The 19,051-nt window shown below is 42.3% G+C and overlaps 1 protein-coding gene across 1 annotated transcript; it reads right to left on the reverse strand.

Annotated features, from left to right (window-relative positions):
- Positions 1-5,524: 5,524 nt before the first annotated feature.
- Positions 5,525-9,438, reverse strand: LOC129766795 (uncharacterized). The gene is made up of 6 exons (XM_055767391.1): positions 9,355-9,438; positions 8,574-8,793; positions 8,115-8,362; positions 7,183-8,049; positions 6,322-7,113; positions 5,525-6,115 (listed from the first exon to the last, which is right to left on the reverse strand). The coding sequence occupies exons 1-6, from the start codon at positions 9,436-9,438 to the stop codon at positions 5,525-5,527; spliced, it is 2,802 nt and encodes a 933-aa protein (XP_055623366.1).
- Positions 9,439-19,051: the final 9,613 nt, after the last annotated feature.

The following is a 19,051-nucleotide window of genomic DNA, read 5'->3' on the forward strand; positions in this document are numbered from 1 at the left end:
ATTCCATATCTCATAACTACATCAATATATCTTTGGCACCGCGAGGAAACAACAACAATGACAACACTTGCAAGTATCAAATATCATGCTACATGTTATTTAGTATTGCCTCAGTGAAATTTCACCTTTAGGCATCGTTCGTACAACGTAAACCGTTTATATTACTGGCATCGAAAAAAGTTACTTTCTCATGCTCGAGATAAGTGCAGCTGTGGAGGAAGTTTTGCTACTGGCAAGCGAAACCTAATCACATACAAAATTCCAGAACGACATTTACTTTCATGGTGACTAAACAAGCGAAATGAACTCTTTTTGTTAATATCAACAATCTCGAAAACAGTAGCATTGCTTCATTATGATTAAGATTAGCGCAAATGCAATCCTAGTTGAAGGCAGTTTTGCGACTGGCACGCGAACCCAAATAACTTATAACATTCCAGTACGACATTCAAGATGCTTGGTATTCCCCAATGGATTTTTTGGCGCACAACCCTAATGCCTGCTTCGCCATAACGTCAGTTTAATGCATTCATGCAATGGCAAAGGCACCAACGAAGCCCTTATGATGACGAAAGACAAACAATGTCAATTGCTTGGAAAAAGACAGAATTATGCCGCACAGCTTGTACTCTGCTGTAACACCCATCGATGCGAATTCGCTGATGAGTTTGTCAAGAGCGACCGCCTTCACCACCAGCGGGGGGGAGCTTGAATTTGATTGCTACCTGGGTAATGGTGTTTACATTTTCGACCGACGCGCCGAAGTCGCCTACTTCGCCGTTGTTCGATGCGGTGTCACACTCGCGAAGGTTCGGTTCAGTGCGAGCGCTTTTCACTGCACCAACATCGCGTGCATCATTGGATGACGCTTCGTTTTTTGCAGGGCTCGAGCCAGCCTTCCTCTTCTTCTTGCTTATCACACACTACGCGAAGCGTCCAATTTATAACGCGGAAAGAAAACCACACGATACGAATAACGCGAAAAACGAACTGGAAAAAGTCACAGGAGGGTTGTGTCCGAGACACGACCACATAGTTGACGTAGGATTCCGTTATGCTATCTTTTGATTTCGGACATGTTTGAAGAATTATATCGTTAAACTTTTTGATAATGATATGGTTTTAATGTCTCTGTTAGGGAACACATTTCGGTACGAACAAAAGTTCCCCCTACTTTCATGTATTTGCAATGCCGATTTCCCCCAGGCAGCTTGGTTTTGATGTCTCTGTTAGGGAATACATTTCGGTAGGAACAAAAGTTCCTCCTACTTTCATGTATTTGCAATGCCGATTTCCCCCAGGCAGCTTGGTTTTGATGTCTCTGTTAGGGACCCGCCGCCGGTCAATTTCGACCAATCAGAAGTAGGTTAGATTTCCGTTAGGATAGGGGTTGAGATTTTTGAATTGTTCGATAATTAGTTTCATGGCATGAAATGGCTGAGCAATAAGCGTTTGAAATTGGACAATTTTCACGATGTGCTCGATTTTCCATTTTCAATTTGTACCCCAATATGTTCCTGAAAGACGTAATCCTACGTCAAAACCACACGACGATATCCAAGATGAATTACCACTGGTGGGGTCCAATCTTGGATCGAAGCGCAGCGAAAGCAAAGTGAACTGAATTGCTCAACAGTCCGATGCCGAATGAAAGTTTGCCTCAGCGAGATCCACTGTGTATACTCTAGGCAAGTATTTTCCTTCATTCTTCTTCTTTTCTTTTGCTCACGGAGACTTACTACCTACGATTTCCCCTTCGTTGCTCGTCGATAAGTTGCTCGTTATTGACAGCTCTGTTCGGGAAAGCAAACAAATGGACAGAACAAATGTATGGGAAAATGGAAACGCTTACAGTTTTCATGTATTTTAACCATGACCAGGAGATTCTAATGTATAGCATATTAAACAAATCTTAGGGAATTTCCGATTCGTTTAGTATGTAAATCGCCTAAATCCGTTCGCGTCAAAAATAGTTATTAGTTGATATTCTAGGCATAATTGTCCCACCATGAATTTTTAAACTTATAATCAAGATTGATTGATTCAAGTGAGGGGAACTTCTCACATTTCATCAGACAAAAATTTACTGTTTATAAAAAGTGTGGGTATTGCTAAATGGAACTGCTTAAAGCTTCTGAGAGCCAATTATGCTGGAAAACTTTGATTGCGTTTTTCTCAGTTGCCCGATTTTGGAACATGGGACAACTATGCGTAGAATGGCAGTGTAGTGGACAAAAATATCGGAAAGAAATATAAAAATAATTTTTTTTCTGTTTTTTCAGAGATTTTGTGGCCCAACACATTTCTTATGCCTGCAAATTCAATAGCAAATACAATTAGCCTTATCAACCGGATTTCATTTGATTTCTATAACGTTCCTGTAGAACTTTTCAATAAAGAGATAATGTTGTTTGAATGAAAAATTCTTGTCTCAAGCCCTTGCTAGCCAGCAGAAAGAGAGTCCGCCCTCAACGGTCCCCGCAGTTTAGACCAGGGATTGAGGGCATTTTGGATTAGCCCTTCTTATCTATATTTAGAGAGAAATAATAGTGCGTAGAAATACTTCCAATCAATTGATGCTAATATCAATGTTATCTATTTATGAATAGCCGAGTTATAAGAGATGGAAATCTTTCGTTTTTTTCTTACATGTCCAGTATTTAGATTTTTATTTTACTCACCATATCTTCTTGACAGATATAGTCTTACGTCAATAATGGTTATTGTTACGGCGAACCTGGGCGACTACTGGCGGGCACGGACACCGTATTATCGGTGGAATCCGATGCTATGATGGACGAAGTCCTTTTCGGGATCTAATACTGAGCGTCAAAGCGTCGAAGTCCAAATCTTTTATTAAAACCTCACTTTTCGAAATGTACAAGTTTATTCGATAACGTTTCGATCAGAACTGAACGATTCTATCTGCCCAACCTCGACCGCCGTCGATTTCCCGCGCAACGATCGGGTGGGAGAAAGATAAAGATCGGAAATAGCGACGGATATGGATTAGTTTTCTAATTTTCAAGCTAGCTATAAAATTATTTGGCTCACAATATGTAGTGGGATTCTGAGTTGTACAATTCAAATATGGTTCACAATTTTTCTAATGCTCTCTAACGTAAGATCTCCAACATGCCGGGCCCCGTTGAAAGCCACTTTCAACTAACCACCAAGCGTCTCCTTGCTTAGTGGGTGGTCGGTGGTGCATCTGCAGGAACCGTAGCGCTGATGTCTTGGGTGCGAGGCTGCTCGATAGGGAGTGGGCACACCTCTGTAATGGTTCGTCGGTAAGTACCTTGTGCGGTCCGGACCTGGACCACACGCACGTGTCCGTCTTTCCCTGGGAAAATTTGTTCCACCCGTCCAAGGTTCCATTTCATGGGTGGTGTTGACTCCTTCTTCAGCAGAACGAGTGTGCCTACGTCGACATCAGGATGGACCACTGGCCATTTCTGGCGGTTCTGCAGTTGGCCGATGTAGTCGTGCGACCAAGCCTTCCAGAAGTGCTGGAAACGTTTCTGCATTGTCTGGAATGAGTTAAGACGGTTGTCAGGAAAGTCACACAAATCTGGTTGCGGGAGCGAATTGATTGGCTCTCCCACAAGAAAGTTCATTATACGGTAGAGGTGATATTTGAAGGTCTTGACGGAGGCCTCCCATAGGCCTCCAAAGTGGGGTGATCGTGCAGGGTTGAAATGAAAGGTTATTCCATTGTCAGCACAATGCGAAGCGAGTTTCTCGGAGCAATGCATCGCGTTGAACTCGCGACGATATTCCTGGAGCACGCGGTTTGCTCCGACGAACGTCCGCGCGTTATCGCAATAAATATGAGCTACACTACCGTGCCGCGACAAGAAACGAATAAGAACGTTCACGAAGGCGGTAGTCGTGAGACTGTAGACCATGTCAATATACACTGCTTTCGACCACATACAAATGAAAATTGCGACGAATATTTTCATTGACGAACCTCGACGGTTCGGTGGACGAACAGAAAACGGTCCGCAATAGTCGACGCCACTACTAACGAACGGACGCGAAGGCGTAAGACGAACAGCTGGTAGTGGTCCCATGATCTGGCAGATGTTTTTGGGTTTACATCGAAAACAGACCATGCACTCTCTGACGATCTTCGTAGCGAGGTCTCGTCCCCTGATTGGCCAAAAACGCTGTCTCAAGGTGGCTAGTAGTGGTTGAGGTCCGCTATGCAGCATTCTAAAGTGGGTCGCCTTCGCAATCAGGAACGTTAGATGCGCCTTCGATGGGATAATTATGGGATATTTTGTATCGAAAGGAGCATCGAGATTCTGTAGGCGTCCAAATATCCTCAGCAAATCTCCCGAATCAAGGAAAGGATTGAGTTTTTTCAACGGCGATCTGAAAGTAAATTCCTTTCGTGTAGGACCTTGATGTTTCCTTAGGAAGTCAATTTATATCGAAAAGTATTCTGTTTGAGCGACTCTAATCAAAGTTTTCAATGCGATATCAATCTCTGTGGCAGTTAGTGGGCCACTATAGTAATTTTGTGATTCTCTCGTGCGAGCGTTGTGACAAAATCGCCGAATCCAAGCGATCTTGCGTAGCAGGGGCGAAAGAAGAGAGTGTCGTTCGATCAATTCCGAAAGTATTGAAGTTGTAATGGTGGTTATCATGGACACTATTTGTCTGGCTTCGGTCTCTCGAGCCTGTAAGTGTAACGGCGAGAGAGCTATATTGTTCGGCGGCCAGCTTGACTCATCCTCGAGTAGGAACAGAGGTCCATGCCCCCACAAATTGTCATCAATTAAGCGAGATGGAAGAATGCCTCGTGAGACTCGATCAGCAGGGTTATCGGTGGTTGGAACGTGGCGCCAAATACTACCTCGGGTGAGCCGATGTATTTCGGCGATTCTATTCGACACAAACACTTTCCACGAAGATGATGACGATGCCAGTCAGTGAAGTACTATTGTCGAATCCGTCCAGTACGTTACTGGGCAATTAATCTTTGTGGCGTCCGGTACAAACTCGGCCAGTTGCGCAGCGAGCACAGCGGCACAAAGCTCGAGCCGAGGAGTTGATAGTTTGCTGAGTGGGCTGACGCGAGACTTTGAAATGAGTAAATTGCATTTGCGTTCTCCCATTGAATTGATAGATTTGAGATAGACGCAACATCCGTAGGCCTTGTCGGATGCGTCTGAAAAGACGTGAAATTCAAGTACCCGAGGATTATCCACCATAACACGGCGAGGAATTTTTAAAACCGCGAGTGTCGATATTGGAATCGAATCGAATCGATATTGGATCCACCAATCTTGAAATTCTTTTGGAACTTCTTGGTTCCAGTCAAAGTTTTTCGACCACATTAATTGCAGAAGGATCTTCGCGCTGACGATAGCTGCTCCGACTAACCCCATCGGATCGAAAAGGCGCGACATCTCTGAGAGTATTAAACGTTTTGTGATCGTTTCCAACGATGAAAATTTTGGAACGTTGAAACTAAAGTGATCGGGAAAGGGGTGCCAGAGGAGGCCGAGTGCCTTCACCGATCCTGACTTGTTGATTTCCTATTCTGTTTGAGTATCTCGAAGTTATTCGGGGATATGTGAGAGAATGTTGGGGTTATTACTACACCACTTTCGCAAATTGAACCCTCCCAACGAAGCAGATCTATCAGCTGATTATTTGTTTCTATCAGGCGTTGCTCATCGTCATCTCCCGAAAGATAATCGTCCACATAGAAAGAACTCAGCACTTTCGTAGCAGCCAACGGGTAATTTTCGGCTTCATCCTCGGCCAATTTGTTCAACACGCGGGTGGCGAGGTACGGAGCAGGAGCAGTGCCATAAGTCACTGTTTTCAAACGATACGTTTTCAGTTGTTCCTTCGGGTTCTCTCTCCTCAAGATCAGCTGTAGTGCACGGTCTTCTTCGTGGATGAGAACCTGCCGATACATCTTCTCCACATTGGCAGTTATTGCGTGCTTCGGCAACCGAAAGTTAAGAAGTGTAGACAGTAACGGTGGTTGAACTGTGGGTCCAATATAGCAGAGGCCGTTTAATGATAGATTGTTGGAGCTTCGACACGAGGCGTCGAACACTACCCTCGTCTTTGTAGTTGTGCTCTCGGGACGCTGTATAGCGTGATGAGAAAGATGAAAGTGTGGTTTCGACATATCTGGTTTAATTTGTTCCAGGTGTCCCAACGAAATGTACTCGGTCATGAATTGTGAGTATTCTACCTGGAGCGTAGGATCTTTCATTAGTTTCCTCTCGATGGTCAGGAATCTGCGTTTCGCAATCGAATACGACTCTTCCAGAGAACACAACAACTCCTCACGAATCGGCAGACGTACCACGTACGACCGTCACCGGCTCTATAATGCGTATTCAAAAATGCTTCCTCGCAATGCTGTTCCTCGAGGGAAAATGCCTTTCCCTTCTCAAAACTCTCCACCTCCCAGAATTTGTGAACTGCTGACGCCAAGTTTTCAACAGTTGATGCGTTGCAAACCACCACAGGACTATGGTGACTCGATGCTTCTCCGGCGACAACATATCCGAACACTGTTTTGCGCAACACCGGCATGCTATCGCCCAGTGAGATCTGCTCATTTTCTAAGATCGAGAAGAAATTCCTTATACCGATGATTATGTCTACATCGTGAGCGATGTTAAATTTAGGGTCTGCGAGAGGGAGGTGGCGAGGAATAACCCATTTCGATATATCTACATTGGCAGTAGGTAAAATTCGAGTTAACGTAGGTAGTATCAGACAGTCTATACTAGTATTGTATGATCCAAAGCGAGAGGCAACTGTAATAGTTGTTTGGTGTTTCACTTTCTTGACCGATTGACTGATGCCGTAAACATCTATGTCTGCGAGCTTGCGCTTTGAGCAAAGCTTTTGGGCTAGTTCTTCGGTAACGAAATTGGCTTCGGATGCGCAGTCCAACAGTGCTCTGGCGAAGAGATAAGTGCCATCAGCGTGTCTAACTTTGATATACGCTGTGAGCATAAAGACAGCAGATGTGCTGCCTTTCGAAACGAACGATTGGTTTGGAGTGACGGATTGGCAATTAGTCACTTGCGAGGAAGAGCGGGCTGAGCATGACGGTGTAGACTGCGTACCCTACGAAGGTACGTACGAAAAAGAGCGATTAACAAGCCCATCCGACGGCGACGGGGCTAGTCCCGTAACCCGAGGGACCACGTGACATTGATCGGCAATGCACGTAACCGACGGTGGCGCTTCGACAACCGTGGCCGATTGTGAGAGTTGTGAATATTGGCCGACCTGTGCTGCCACAGATTCAGATTGAGCGACAGGATCCGAAGACTGTGAATTCAGATGCAACAGTGTGTGATGTCGTCTGCTGCATGTTCGACACGAACCAGCTGAACAATTTTTCATCAAATGTGACGCCTTCAAACAATTTAAGCAGAGGCCGTGGCGCTTGGCCACATCGAAACGTTGTTGTGCCGAAAGTTTCTTAAAATCGTCACATTGGGATAATATGTGTGAATTCTTGCACATGATACACTTCGGGAAACTATTTGTAGTGTGATATGAGGAGGTTTTACTTCTGACAGGTTTTAACTCGTGCTTTGATTCGGATTTGTTCACTTGGTTCGAAATCTGGGAGAGCGTTAGTGATTGTAGAATTCGTGCGCGTTTCTGAACAAACTCAACTAATGTTTGGTACGTTGGTCGTTCAGTTTCATCGAGCTGTTGTTCCCATTCCTTCTGCGTTGTCGGGTCGAGCTTACTGCTTAGCAGCTCTACAAGGAAAGAATTCCAATGATTGTTGGAATCTTCCAATTTGTTGAGCACATTGATGTGCTTTTCGAACCCGTCAGCTAAGTTGGATAGAACAACTGACGATTCTTTACGTACTGAGGAAGTAGATAACAGTGCCGAAAAATGTTGCTTTATTAGCAGATTCTTGTTGTCAAATCTCTTTCTCAACAGATCCCATGCGATTGTGTAGTTAGTGGATGAAACAGTAAGCGATTGAATGAGACGTAAAGCTTCTCCTTTCAGCACAGCTTTCAGGTACTGAATTTTCTGTACCGATGAAAGATGGGAATTTGTGTAGTAAAAAGGTCGTGGAAATTCATCCAATCATCAACGTTTCCACTGAACTCAGGAATTTTCAGTTCAGGGAGACGAACAGAGGAAGCGTATGCAGGTGGAACACCAGGCGAAGCGGGAGGTCGGTCAGTGCGCTCGGTAACAATTTCGAGTTTTCTCGCCAAAGACCCTTTCAGTTCGAAGTATTCAGTCTCGAACGAAGCTCGAATTTCAGCTAAATCGTTGGTTAAGTCCTCGTCTAATTCAATTTCCGCCTGAACCTCATTGAATTTCTCCCACAGCTCATCTAGTTTTTCAAGACGGAACTTCAGTTGAGGGAAATCGCGATCAAATACAAAATTCACGTCAAACGTTTTCAGCAATTTAGCGATGTTATTCCTACGCAGTTATTCCTACGCAGAATCAGCTTCTTAACCTTTTTTGATATCATTTCGATGTCTTCGTTTATTTCACACAATCTCGTTTTATTTTCACAATAGAAAGCTTGGTCCACTCACCTGCTCCTATTCGATATAGGTTACCTGGGTTCTCTTGACTAAACCTGCGTTCCTTGTTCGTCAGCGACCACGTGGTGAAGAATTCCGTGTCCCGTCTAGACGTCCAGATCGAGAAGACTGCCCTGGCAGTGTGATGTCCAGCCTGTAGATTCCGTGGAAATAGCAGCAGCAGCAGCAATAGCAGCAACAACAGCAGAGAAACTCCTTTGAACAGCGATGTCTATTGTTCAAGGCCAACCCACGCTAACCTCTCAGGTCGGTCGAGAATGATGATGACCAGGCAGTCCCGGGTTTCGGCACCAAAAAATGTTACGGCGAACCTGGGCGACTACTGGCGGGCACGGACGATAATACGGTGGAATCCGATGCTATGATGGACGAAGTCCTTCTCGGGATCTAATACTGAGCGTCAAAGCGTCGAAGTCCAAATCATTTATTAAAACCTCACTTTTCGAAATGTACAAGTTTATTCGATAACGTTTCGATCAGAACAGAACGATTCTATCTACCCAACCTCGACCGCCGTCGGTTTCTCGCGCAACGATCGGGTGGGAGAAAGATAAAGAACGGAAATAGCGACGGATATGGATTAGTTTTCTAATTTTCAAGCTAGCTATAAAATTGTTTGGCTCACAATATGTAGTGGGATTCTGAGTTGTACAATTCAAATATGGTTCACAATTTTTCTAATGCTCTAACGTAAGATCTCCAACAGTTATGGTTATGGTATTGTTTGGGGATAACCAGGTGAAGCGCTACAAGATCGTCATCTACAGCCTACGGTAAAGCACGGTGGTGGAAACATTATGGCCTGGGGCTGCTTTGCCTGAACCGAAGCAGGAAACTTGGTTCGCATCAACGGCATAATGGCAGCTGACGCCTACATTGACACCATCAATGAAAATCTACGTGAGTTCGTTGCAAAAACCGGCGTAGACAAAGACTTCATTTTCCAACGTTTTTTTTGAGTCTGAGTGGATGAAAGTTCTGGAATGGCCTGCTCAAAGTCCAGATTTGAACCCTGTTGAAAATCTGCTATTCTGGACAATGAGGTGTACAAAACTGGCGTAACAAACAAGGACACGCACTTCACGCATTATCGAGAGCCTGGAAGGAGATTAATGCATATCATGTGAAGAATTTGGTGGAGAGCCTGTCCAAACGTTTCAAAAGGTGATTGAAGCTCACTGTGCTCATTCCACACTGAAGATCTCAAGTTTGCATAATCGCATCGTTTTTTTGTTATGAATTTTTAAAGTGGATTTTTTTTCTTGTCGTGTTGTTTTATGGTTATATTTCACTAATTTGCTACACAAATTTAAAAAAATTGTTCATTGAAATATCATGATATGATGACAGTGCATGTAGATATTTTTCGTTGCGGGTCACTGTAAAATCGGATCATATATAAATGAGTCTGACCTGTATATACATTGATAAGAGAATTGAACTTTGTTTAGAAACTGATGTAACTTCCAATCAATACACCAAAAGACAAAATAAAATACGGGGTTCAGTGAAAGCGAACGCCGTTTCCCACTAATAGGAATGGCCCATGATAATGGCAGCATTACGTTCTCCACCCTGTAGCTTGACAGAGAATAACATCTCCGCCTCTGACTACCCCTATCCTTCCACAGTTTTCCGCCTGGCGAGTAACAGACTGCGAGAATGGTTCCTGCTCGAGACGACTCCACATATATCTCCGTAAACGAATTTTTGTGGGAAAATAAATTGGCGTTTATTATTACATTTCCGTTCTTTTTATTTCCCACCGATAACCCACTTTGAATCGATTTTCTTTCGACAGTTGGCATAGAAGTTTCGTTTTATCTTTGGCGGATATGCTGGTGCCAATGGTGTTCGTGTGTATGTGTGTACGTGCGCGAGCAATGTGTGTTTATCCTTCCGGAAGCAATCGTTCCGTGGTTTGCTGGCGAAAGTAGTGTTTTCGAAAGTGAGAAATAGATTGATAAGCAACTCTATAAATAACAGCCTGTGCTATCGCCAGGCGTCGTAATTTGTGGCCGGTTGTTATATGATTTTACGACGAAGTGAAAATTACGATCCGATGAGTGAGATTCGATCGATTCCTTGTGGGGGAAATAGTCCACAGATGAAATGCCCCGCACAGAGCATAAATCGTCTTCATTGAATTAGTTTTTCGTTCTCGCATGAATTCGTGCACACTAATGTTGCCACAAACTCTTGGGAGATGTTATTAATTATTAATTGTGTAGATTCGATGTGGCAGAGTACAAAAGTGAGGTTGATTGAAATTGAAAACGATATTCCAGACGCACTCTCTCTCTCTCTAGGAACAGAAACAGTGTATCCAAACATTCAACAGTGTTTCTGTTTCATGAGAAGATGAAACGTGTGGTTATGGCATGTTCTATTCGCATTTCAGGATGATAATCCGAGTAGTGTTCATCGTCAATGTATACCAAGTTTTCAAGTACAACGCACATGATAGTTCGTGCATACTGTGCGGTTTCCATCTAAGTTAGGTACTATTCAGGGGAGTGGAATGAGTCTATCAACTAGAGATGTGAGCCGTTGCCACAGGCGTTTTGTACAAACAAAAAAAACAAAACAAACAAATTTTTTTTTACCGAGGAAGTAAACTCGATACGTTTCTTCCAAAGGACAATTTGAAGTTTTTTTTAAAAGATTATAATTCGAAAACGGGCGATTATATCCGAATGATATCAAAAAAAGTTGTACAACATCGATTTAATTTTTTTTTATCCCATTTGTTTATTTATCATTAGGCTCATTAGCATTTTAGCTGTAACAGAGCCGGATTTTAATCGAGTATATGTTGCTTTTGTCGTATCTATAAATAGCACATTACACAGTTGCCATTTTAGGCGTAAGAGTATTCCTACTGTATCATTGCATATGGTGCAAGAGCATTCCATTGTTCAGTTAGATCACCGGACAGCGGAGACAGTTGATATGATCATTATTGTGTTATTAATAGAACAACAGCCCAATGTTTCTTGCAGAGCACAGTAGTTGTATGGATGAATCGATCTTCTTTCGCTCGTGGATCGATCTCCATCGCTGATGATTGTTGCGTGGACGTAGTTATTCTGTAACAACACAAAGATGGTCGATTGAGGGCCCTGAGTTTGAACTCATGATCGATTGCTTACTAAGCGAACGCGCAACCAATGTGGCTACGAAGACCTCCCATCGTTTTTTTGTTGAAAAACTTCATATTAAAAGAACGCACTGAAAAGATGTTTCTCAAGAATCAAAGTAAAGGGGGTATGTAAACTGTAGTATATAGCAACTTTATGATTATAAACTTTGAGTTTAGAGCCACCATGTTTATAACAAACCTTACGCTGAAACGGGAGCTGTCAGTGAGGGAGAGTACCAACGGTATTCATGTGACGGAGACTAGCTACACTGAGAGGAAAATTTAGTAAATATGACGAATTTTTTGGTACATGTTACCAATTCTCTAGTCATTTTCTACCCTACTAATCATTGGTACATGTTACAAAAAAAGAATGGTAGGCACATATGTCAAACAAACTACAAATTGTTGGTCCAACATTGGTGCAATAACAGTGAAAATTTTGCTTCATATTTGTGAGAAGTAATCATCAGGGATAATGACAATATTTTTTAATGATTATTTTTAATTTAAAAAATTGTATTTGATTGCGTTTAATTCTACATACTTAGAATACATTATACTAATAACTTATTCTATAAACAACATCAATAATTCTCGTTGGAATCATTCTATAAACACAAGAGGCAAATTTTAATCGCAGCCTCAACCATCTCAATTTGATGAGCATTTCCAAAGCAAGTTCCCGTTCCTCTTCCTGCTGCATCGCTCTGATTTGCATTAGCTGATTAGCAGCTGATTAGCAGAGTGACGGTAGAATTAGCACGTTTCATCCGTATTTTGTTCTCTCGTGTCCCTATGAAGAAAAGAAATACATATGTTAATGATATTAAATATGCAATAAATTATGTATGTTCACCTTAAGTTTTTTACGGTCGATGATGTGTTGAAGAAAGATTCCAATCTTAGCGACAAACTCGCCGTTACCTTCAATCCCATAACTTGGATGGTTTTTGGTAAATAAGTATTACGAGTCTGGGATCATTCCAGCTGTAAAGACAAGGAAAAAGGTCAAAAGTGTTGTAATGTATAGAATATAACTGATGTTTATCCTTGGCGGGAATATGAAAATAGTTTCCCGACCGAGGTGACTGATGTAATGATGTAAAAAAACGAATACTTATCTCCGATTTGTTTATGATGAATGATTGTACTGCATATAATTTTAAGGTCAACTAAAAAAGAAAAAAATTGTAAAAATTGAAATATAGATCAAAATTTTTTGTGATATTTTCCCCGCCGAAAATATGAAAACAAATTCTGGGGGGAGATGAATACATAATTAAATTCAAGAAAAACAAAGTGGTTACCTCCGAATCGCTTCGTCTCCAAAAGACAATAGACAAAGTGCGCACATCACAGTTGTTAGGTATGACAATAAAAACAAACTTACTAATGGTATGAAGTAAAATATACGAATGCCTGGTAGGAACATTCATTGCGTCTGACATCTTTTTTACGCAATTTTAGTAATATTTACAAAAAATGTCTATATTTTACCAATGTTTTTGCTACTAAAGATTTGGTACCTGCTTTTACTAAACTATTTCTCCAGTGTAGAGAGGATGCAGCTTTCACAATCTGGCGACGACGATTTTGGATTACAACCCGAAGCGCAACAAATTTAAGGAAAATGGTAAGATTTGGTAAAACACATAGAAAGGATAATAAAAAGTGCTTTGTGCATTGTGAGAGCGAAGCAGAATGTGATGTGAAGCAGAATGTGAACAAAATGGAGTTTTGTTGCACACAACTGAAGATTTCTTGCGAAAAAGAAGAAAAAAGAAGTCAAAAAAAAGATGTTGGCGGAAATCGTATGGATTTCCCCGGAATGATAGAAATTTGAAGGATTTCTTTTGATGTGGCGGAAATTTCATGAATTTCCCCGGAGTGGCGGAAATCAGGAGGATTTCCCCGGAGTGGCGGAAATCAGGAGGATTTCTCCCAGTATGATGGGAATTTAGAGAATTTCCCAAAAGTGGCGGAAATCAGGAGGATTTCTCCCGGTATGATGGAAATTTAGAGAATTTCCCAGGAGCGGCGGAAATCAGGAGGATTTCTTCCGGTATTATGGAAATTTAGAGAATTTCCCAGGAGTGGTGGGAATCAGGAGGATTTCTCCCGGTATGGCGGAAGTTTGGTGAATTTCCCTAGAGTGGCAGAAATAAGAAGGATTTCTCCCGGTATAGCGGAAATTAGAAGAATTTTGGAGTTTTGGAAATTTGGAGAATTTCTCACGAAGTAGAGTACTTGTGAATATTTGGCAGAGATTGTATGAGTTTCTTGGAAAGCTAGCACAAATTTGAAGAATTTCTCGAAAATTGATAAGGAGAGGAAAGAAAGCAAAAAAGATGGCGATATTTTCTTAGAAATGTTTACATAAATGGTTGGACACTGGAGAACATTTGTTTTTGCATTTAGTAAATGGAAATATATAAGTTCCACCAGTTCCACCATTTCGGTGTGATCAAATTGAGACCGGTAAGCTTGCCAAGGAATGAAAGAGATGGAGGGAAGGACTGGAATGTATGCAAAAAAGCAAAGCTTCTACACTTGGGTGGACCGGCTCTTCAAGTCGTTTCCAAGGATTACGTTCATGTGCCCTTAGGAACAGTAAAATCAAGGTGGTACGACTGCGCGATCAAAAAGCTTGATGAATTTTTGAACCCCGCTATCAGAGTACAGGCAGAGCAACACTTCGCTGACTACATGATCAGGCTGAAACACTAGAAAAGTTGTGAGAGCGGTGGAAGGAAGTTCTATTGAAACAGATGCCACGAAAATGAGTTCAGAGAAGATGAATACGAAGATGTATTATGCCTTCTATTCGGGAAACGAATCGTTATGGGCGTTGCTGTTGGTGTTTCCTTGGAAATGCTGGTTGACTCTGGATGCTAATTTAATGTGGATGCTAATTTAATTAGCAGAGCAAAAGCTCAAGAGCGAACAGGTAAAGGTGTGTTCTTCGACGAAGGGTAGCAATCGGATCTTACGTACTTATGGAAGCTCAGAGCCGCTCGTGATTCTTGGATCATTCGTTGCGTATATTTCGATTGGCGACAAACACATTCAAGCAGAGTTCTTTGTTGTTGAAAGAGGGCAACTTCGATTGCTGGTAAAACGGCAAAACAACTGGGAGTGCTAAAGATCGGAATAAATATAAACAACATTGAAGTGTACCCTTTCTCGAAGATGAATGGAGTTAGCACGACGATTCGAAGTTTATCAACCAATGCGTCGGATTCCCGTACGCTTGGATAAGGCTTTCAATAGAAAACTGGATGAGATGATGAAACGAGATATCATCGAGATTAAAACGGCCGGAGACGAATAAATCACTAGATTTAAAGTCTCCGTAAGGGAGGCGATCTGGCGTAGTGGTAACATCCATGCCTCTCACGCTAAAGGTCACGAGTTCAATTCTCACTCCCGACATTCTTCCAAAAATGGAAGTAAAAAGTGACGAACCAGCCAAATGAGTTGAAAATCACTATAATACAGATAAAAAAAAAAAGTCTCCGTAAACAAAGGAAAAGAAGATGAATTAATTGTTGTAATTGGTTGTAATTGTGAAATCAAAAGGCGAACATCGATTGTGTCTAGATTTGCGGAAGGTTAACGAGGCTGTGTTGTGAGACATGAGACGTTTGGCTTGGTCACGGTCCCCGAATTGTTCCAGAAGGCCATGATGAGACACTGAGTTGTTACAATGAGACGCTATGGTATCTCGACGACATGCTTATTGAAGGGTGCGACTTGAGAGAACATGATGAGCGATTGGAGCAGGTAATATAAATATTTGGCTAAAATAAAATAAACGATTCTCTGTCAGTGGGACACAAAATATCTGCAGATTGAGTTATGCCAGCAAAGAGCAAGATTGAAGCAATTCAATCGTTTCGAGAAGAGCAAACCGAGGCAGAAGTTCGCAGTTTCTTCGGTCTTGCACATTATTTGATTAAGTTTGTGTCAATGTTAGCTACAATCGATGAACCATTGCGGAGGGTACTACGTAAGGAGGAAAAATTTGGTTTGAATCAATATCAGACAAAATCATTCTAGGCTTTTAAGGAGGCTATTGGTGAAATTGAAAATTTAGGGCTCTATAGAACAGAAGATCACACAGTCGTCATCACTGATGCCAGCCCTTTCGGATTAGGTTCCATCCTGATTCAGTTTGACGAGGCCAGTAGACACCGAGTTATTCATTTCGCTTGAAATCTTTGACTAAAGGGTGTGTCACATCAAATTGCATCACGGAAAAAAAACGCTGTAGAAATTCGCCCAGTAGACCGATCCTTTTGAAAATTTTAGACAGTAAAATAAAAACTATTTATCAACTTTTGGCATTTTCTTTTTATTCATACTTCGAGCCCAAGCCCGTATGCTCGCACCTTCCTCTTTACCCCGTCTATAAGGTTCTGTACAACGTCAGGTTGTAGTTTTTTTTTAACAGAAATCCATTTTCTCTTGAAGTTCGCCTCCGATTTGACAACTTTTGAGTTCTTCCGGAGGGCCTGCTTCATAATCGCCCAATATTTCTCTATTGGGCGAAGCTCCAGCGCGTTGGGCGGGTTCAATTCCTTTGGCACGAAGGTGACCCCGTTGTCTTCGTACCACTCCAACACGTCCTTTGAATAGTGGCACGAAGCGAGATCCGGCCAGAAGATGGTCGGGCCCTCGTGCTGCTTCAATAGTGGTAGTAAGCGCTTCTGTAGGCACTCCTTAAGGTAAACCTGCCCGTTTACCGTGTCGGTCATCACGAAGGGGGCGCTCCGCTTTCCGCAAGAGCAGATCGCTTGCCACACCATGTACTTTTTGGCAAACTTGGATAGTTTCTGCTTGCGAATCTCCTCCGGAACGCTGAATTTGTTCTCTGCGGAGAAGAACAACAGGCCCGGCAGCTGACGAAAGTCCGCTTTGACGTTGGTTTCGTCGTCCATTACCAGGCAATGCGGCTTCGTTAGCATTTCGGTGTACAGCTTCCGGGCTCGCGTCTGGACGAATGAACTTGACAAATTCAGCTTATTGGCGACATCCCGGATCGAACTTTTCGGATCACGTCTAAACTGCTTAACTACGCGCTTGTGATCTTTTTCACTGACGGAGCATCCATTTTTGCCGTTCTTCACCTTCCGGTCGATGGTTAGGTTCTCGAAGTATCGTTTTAGTACTCTGCTGACCGTGGATTGGACGATTCCCAGCATCTTACCGTTGTCCCGATGTGACAACTCCGGATTCTCGAAATGAGTGCACAGGATTAATTCACGACGCTCTTTTTCGTTCGACGACATTTTTCCAAATTTACGAAAAATTGACAGTGAAGCATGGCCAACGTGATCTATACACTCTCTTATCTGATTATAAGCGAAAGCTGAAGATATAATTCCTAAAAATTAAATTTCTACAGCGTTTTTTCCGTGATGCAATTTGATGTGACACACCCTTTAATACAGGCGCCGCTATTACCAGACGGAATAGGAAGGCTGGTGATAGTCTGCGGCGTAGAGCGTTTTCAAAACTACCGTCTTGGAAAAACATTTGATATAACCACGGATTGCAAAGCATTGAGTTCCCGTTTCTCCCAACGGTCAAAACGTTGTGCGCGCATTGAGAGGTGCGTGTTGCGGCTGCAGGTGTTAGATTACAGGATAGTATTCATGGCTGGGAAAGACAACGTGACTGATACCTTGACCCGTTTAGCAGTGCAGAAGGCAATACCGTACGATCGGAGGAAATTTTCATCAGGGAAGTTGTTCGGCATGTAGCTAATTCCACATTGCGATATTGAAGATATTGTAGTTTTGGATTTCTTCAGTACCTTACCGGAAGGTAGTGGTAGACTATTATAGCCGGGTTCTGGAGATTTGTGAAATGGATACCATAACCGCACGCGACGTCATCAGAGAACTGTCCATTATGTTCAGTCGATACGGAATACTAATTGTTTTGAAAGTAGACAATGCAACGCAATTAAGTAGTTAGTGTACAAATGGCGTCAGACTTTTGAACACTATCCCCTATTGACCACAATCAAACGGAGAGATTGAGCTCAGAAGCGATCCATCATTAAACGTCTTCGCATAGCTCAACAAATTGGGGATGATTGGCACCAAGAATTCTATCTATACCTTCTGACCTATCATTCTTTCAAACACCCAACAACTGGAAGATCCCTTGGAGAAATTATGTTCGGTCACCGAATTAAAAGCAAATTACCGATCATTTCGTCTTCCCAAGAAGATGCAGAAGTTAGAGAGAGAGAGAAGCTGTAGATAAAGAAAAAGGCAAAACGCAGACGCAGACCAAAGGCGTGAGCAAAATATTGCGTTCTAAAAGAGGGTAACCGTAGTGACCGTAGGGAGCATAGATCTAACAAACATGATGCAGATTTCACGAATGAAGAATTGGTTGTTTGTCGGAAGAAAGGAATGGATACTGTAATACGATCAAAGAACACTGGCAAATAATATAGACGGAGCTCAGCTGATCTCAAAAAGATAAGGGATCAAAAAGGGCCTTGACGATGGCATTGCATCAGACTGTTCTTTAGATCATTCGAAAGAGACAAACTCGGATCTTCTCGGAGAACCTAAAACCGATCAGCTCCTATCTGACTTGTCATCTGGTCTTGCCAAGCGAATTCGACTACAATCATCAAAGTATCTTGACTGTGTACCACACTAGAAAGACAACACCTCATCTCAGAATGCTATCGACATTATAATAGTAAAAGTACTATATAACAAGTTGAAGTTTCATTTGTTTATCCTAAGAGGGGGTTGTAGTATATAGCAACTTTATGATTATAAACTTTGAGTTTAGAGCCACCATGTTTATAACAAACCTTACGCTGAAACGGGAGCTGTCAGTGAGGGAGAGTTGCAACGGTATTCATGTGACGGAGACTAGCTAGAGAGGATGCAGCTTTCACATAAACAATCAAAGTATGATCGAAGAAAAAGGTGTGTAGTCTGGTTATTTTTGTTTTCATGAACTACAATAGAACCCCTGTTATCCGCGGACTAGTCTGGCTAGTTCATCGCGAATAACGAAAATCGCGGATAACGAAATAAAGGACTAAAAATGAGTGCGAAACACGAAAAAAGATATTTCGGCATGAAAACTATGTTTTATCAATACAGAAATAATTACACTATCCATCTACAAGGTCGTGTACACCAGTGGTCAGATAATGTGAAAGCCATGACTAAAACAAAAGTGCATAAAACTGTCACTCACTGACAAATTCTGGGAAGGCCAATGGATTTACTAAGGAACTCGCTGTCGCGCATAATCCGCACCGCGGATCATCCGCTCGCGGATA

The sequence above is a fragment of the Toxorhynchites rutilus genome, chromosome 2 (assembly GCF_029784135.1).
Source record: "Toxorhynchites rutilus septentrionalis strain SRP chromosome 2, ASM2978413v1, whole genome shotgun sequence".
In the NCBI taxonomy this organism is placed as follows: domain Eukaryota; kingdom Metazoa; phylum Arthropoda; class Insecta; order Diptera; family Culicidae; genus Toxorhynchites; species Toxorhynchites rutilus.

Coding starts and splice junctions, on each gene's coding strand:
- LOC129766795 (XM_055767391.1), bottom strand. CDS start 9,438: ATGCCGTTGATGCGAACCAAGTTTCCTGCTTCGGTTCAGGCAAAGCAG. Junction 8,363..8,573: donor CCTATATCGAATAGGAGCAG/GTGAGTGGACCA, acceptor TTGAAAAACTAG/ATGAGCTGTGGGAGAAATTC. Junction 8,050..8,114: donor TTCCTGAGTTCAGTGGAAAC/GTTGATGATTGG, acceptor TCATCGGTACAG/AAAATTCAGTACCTGAAAGC.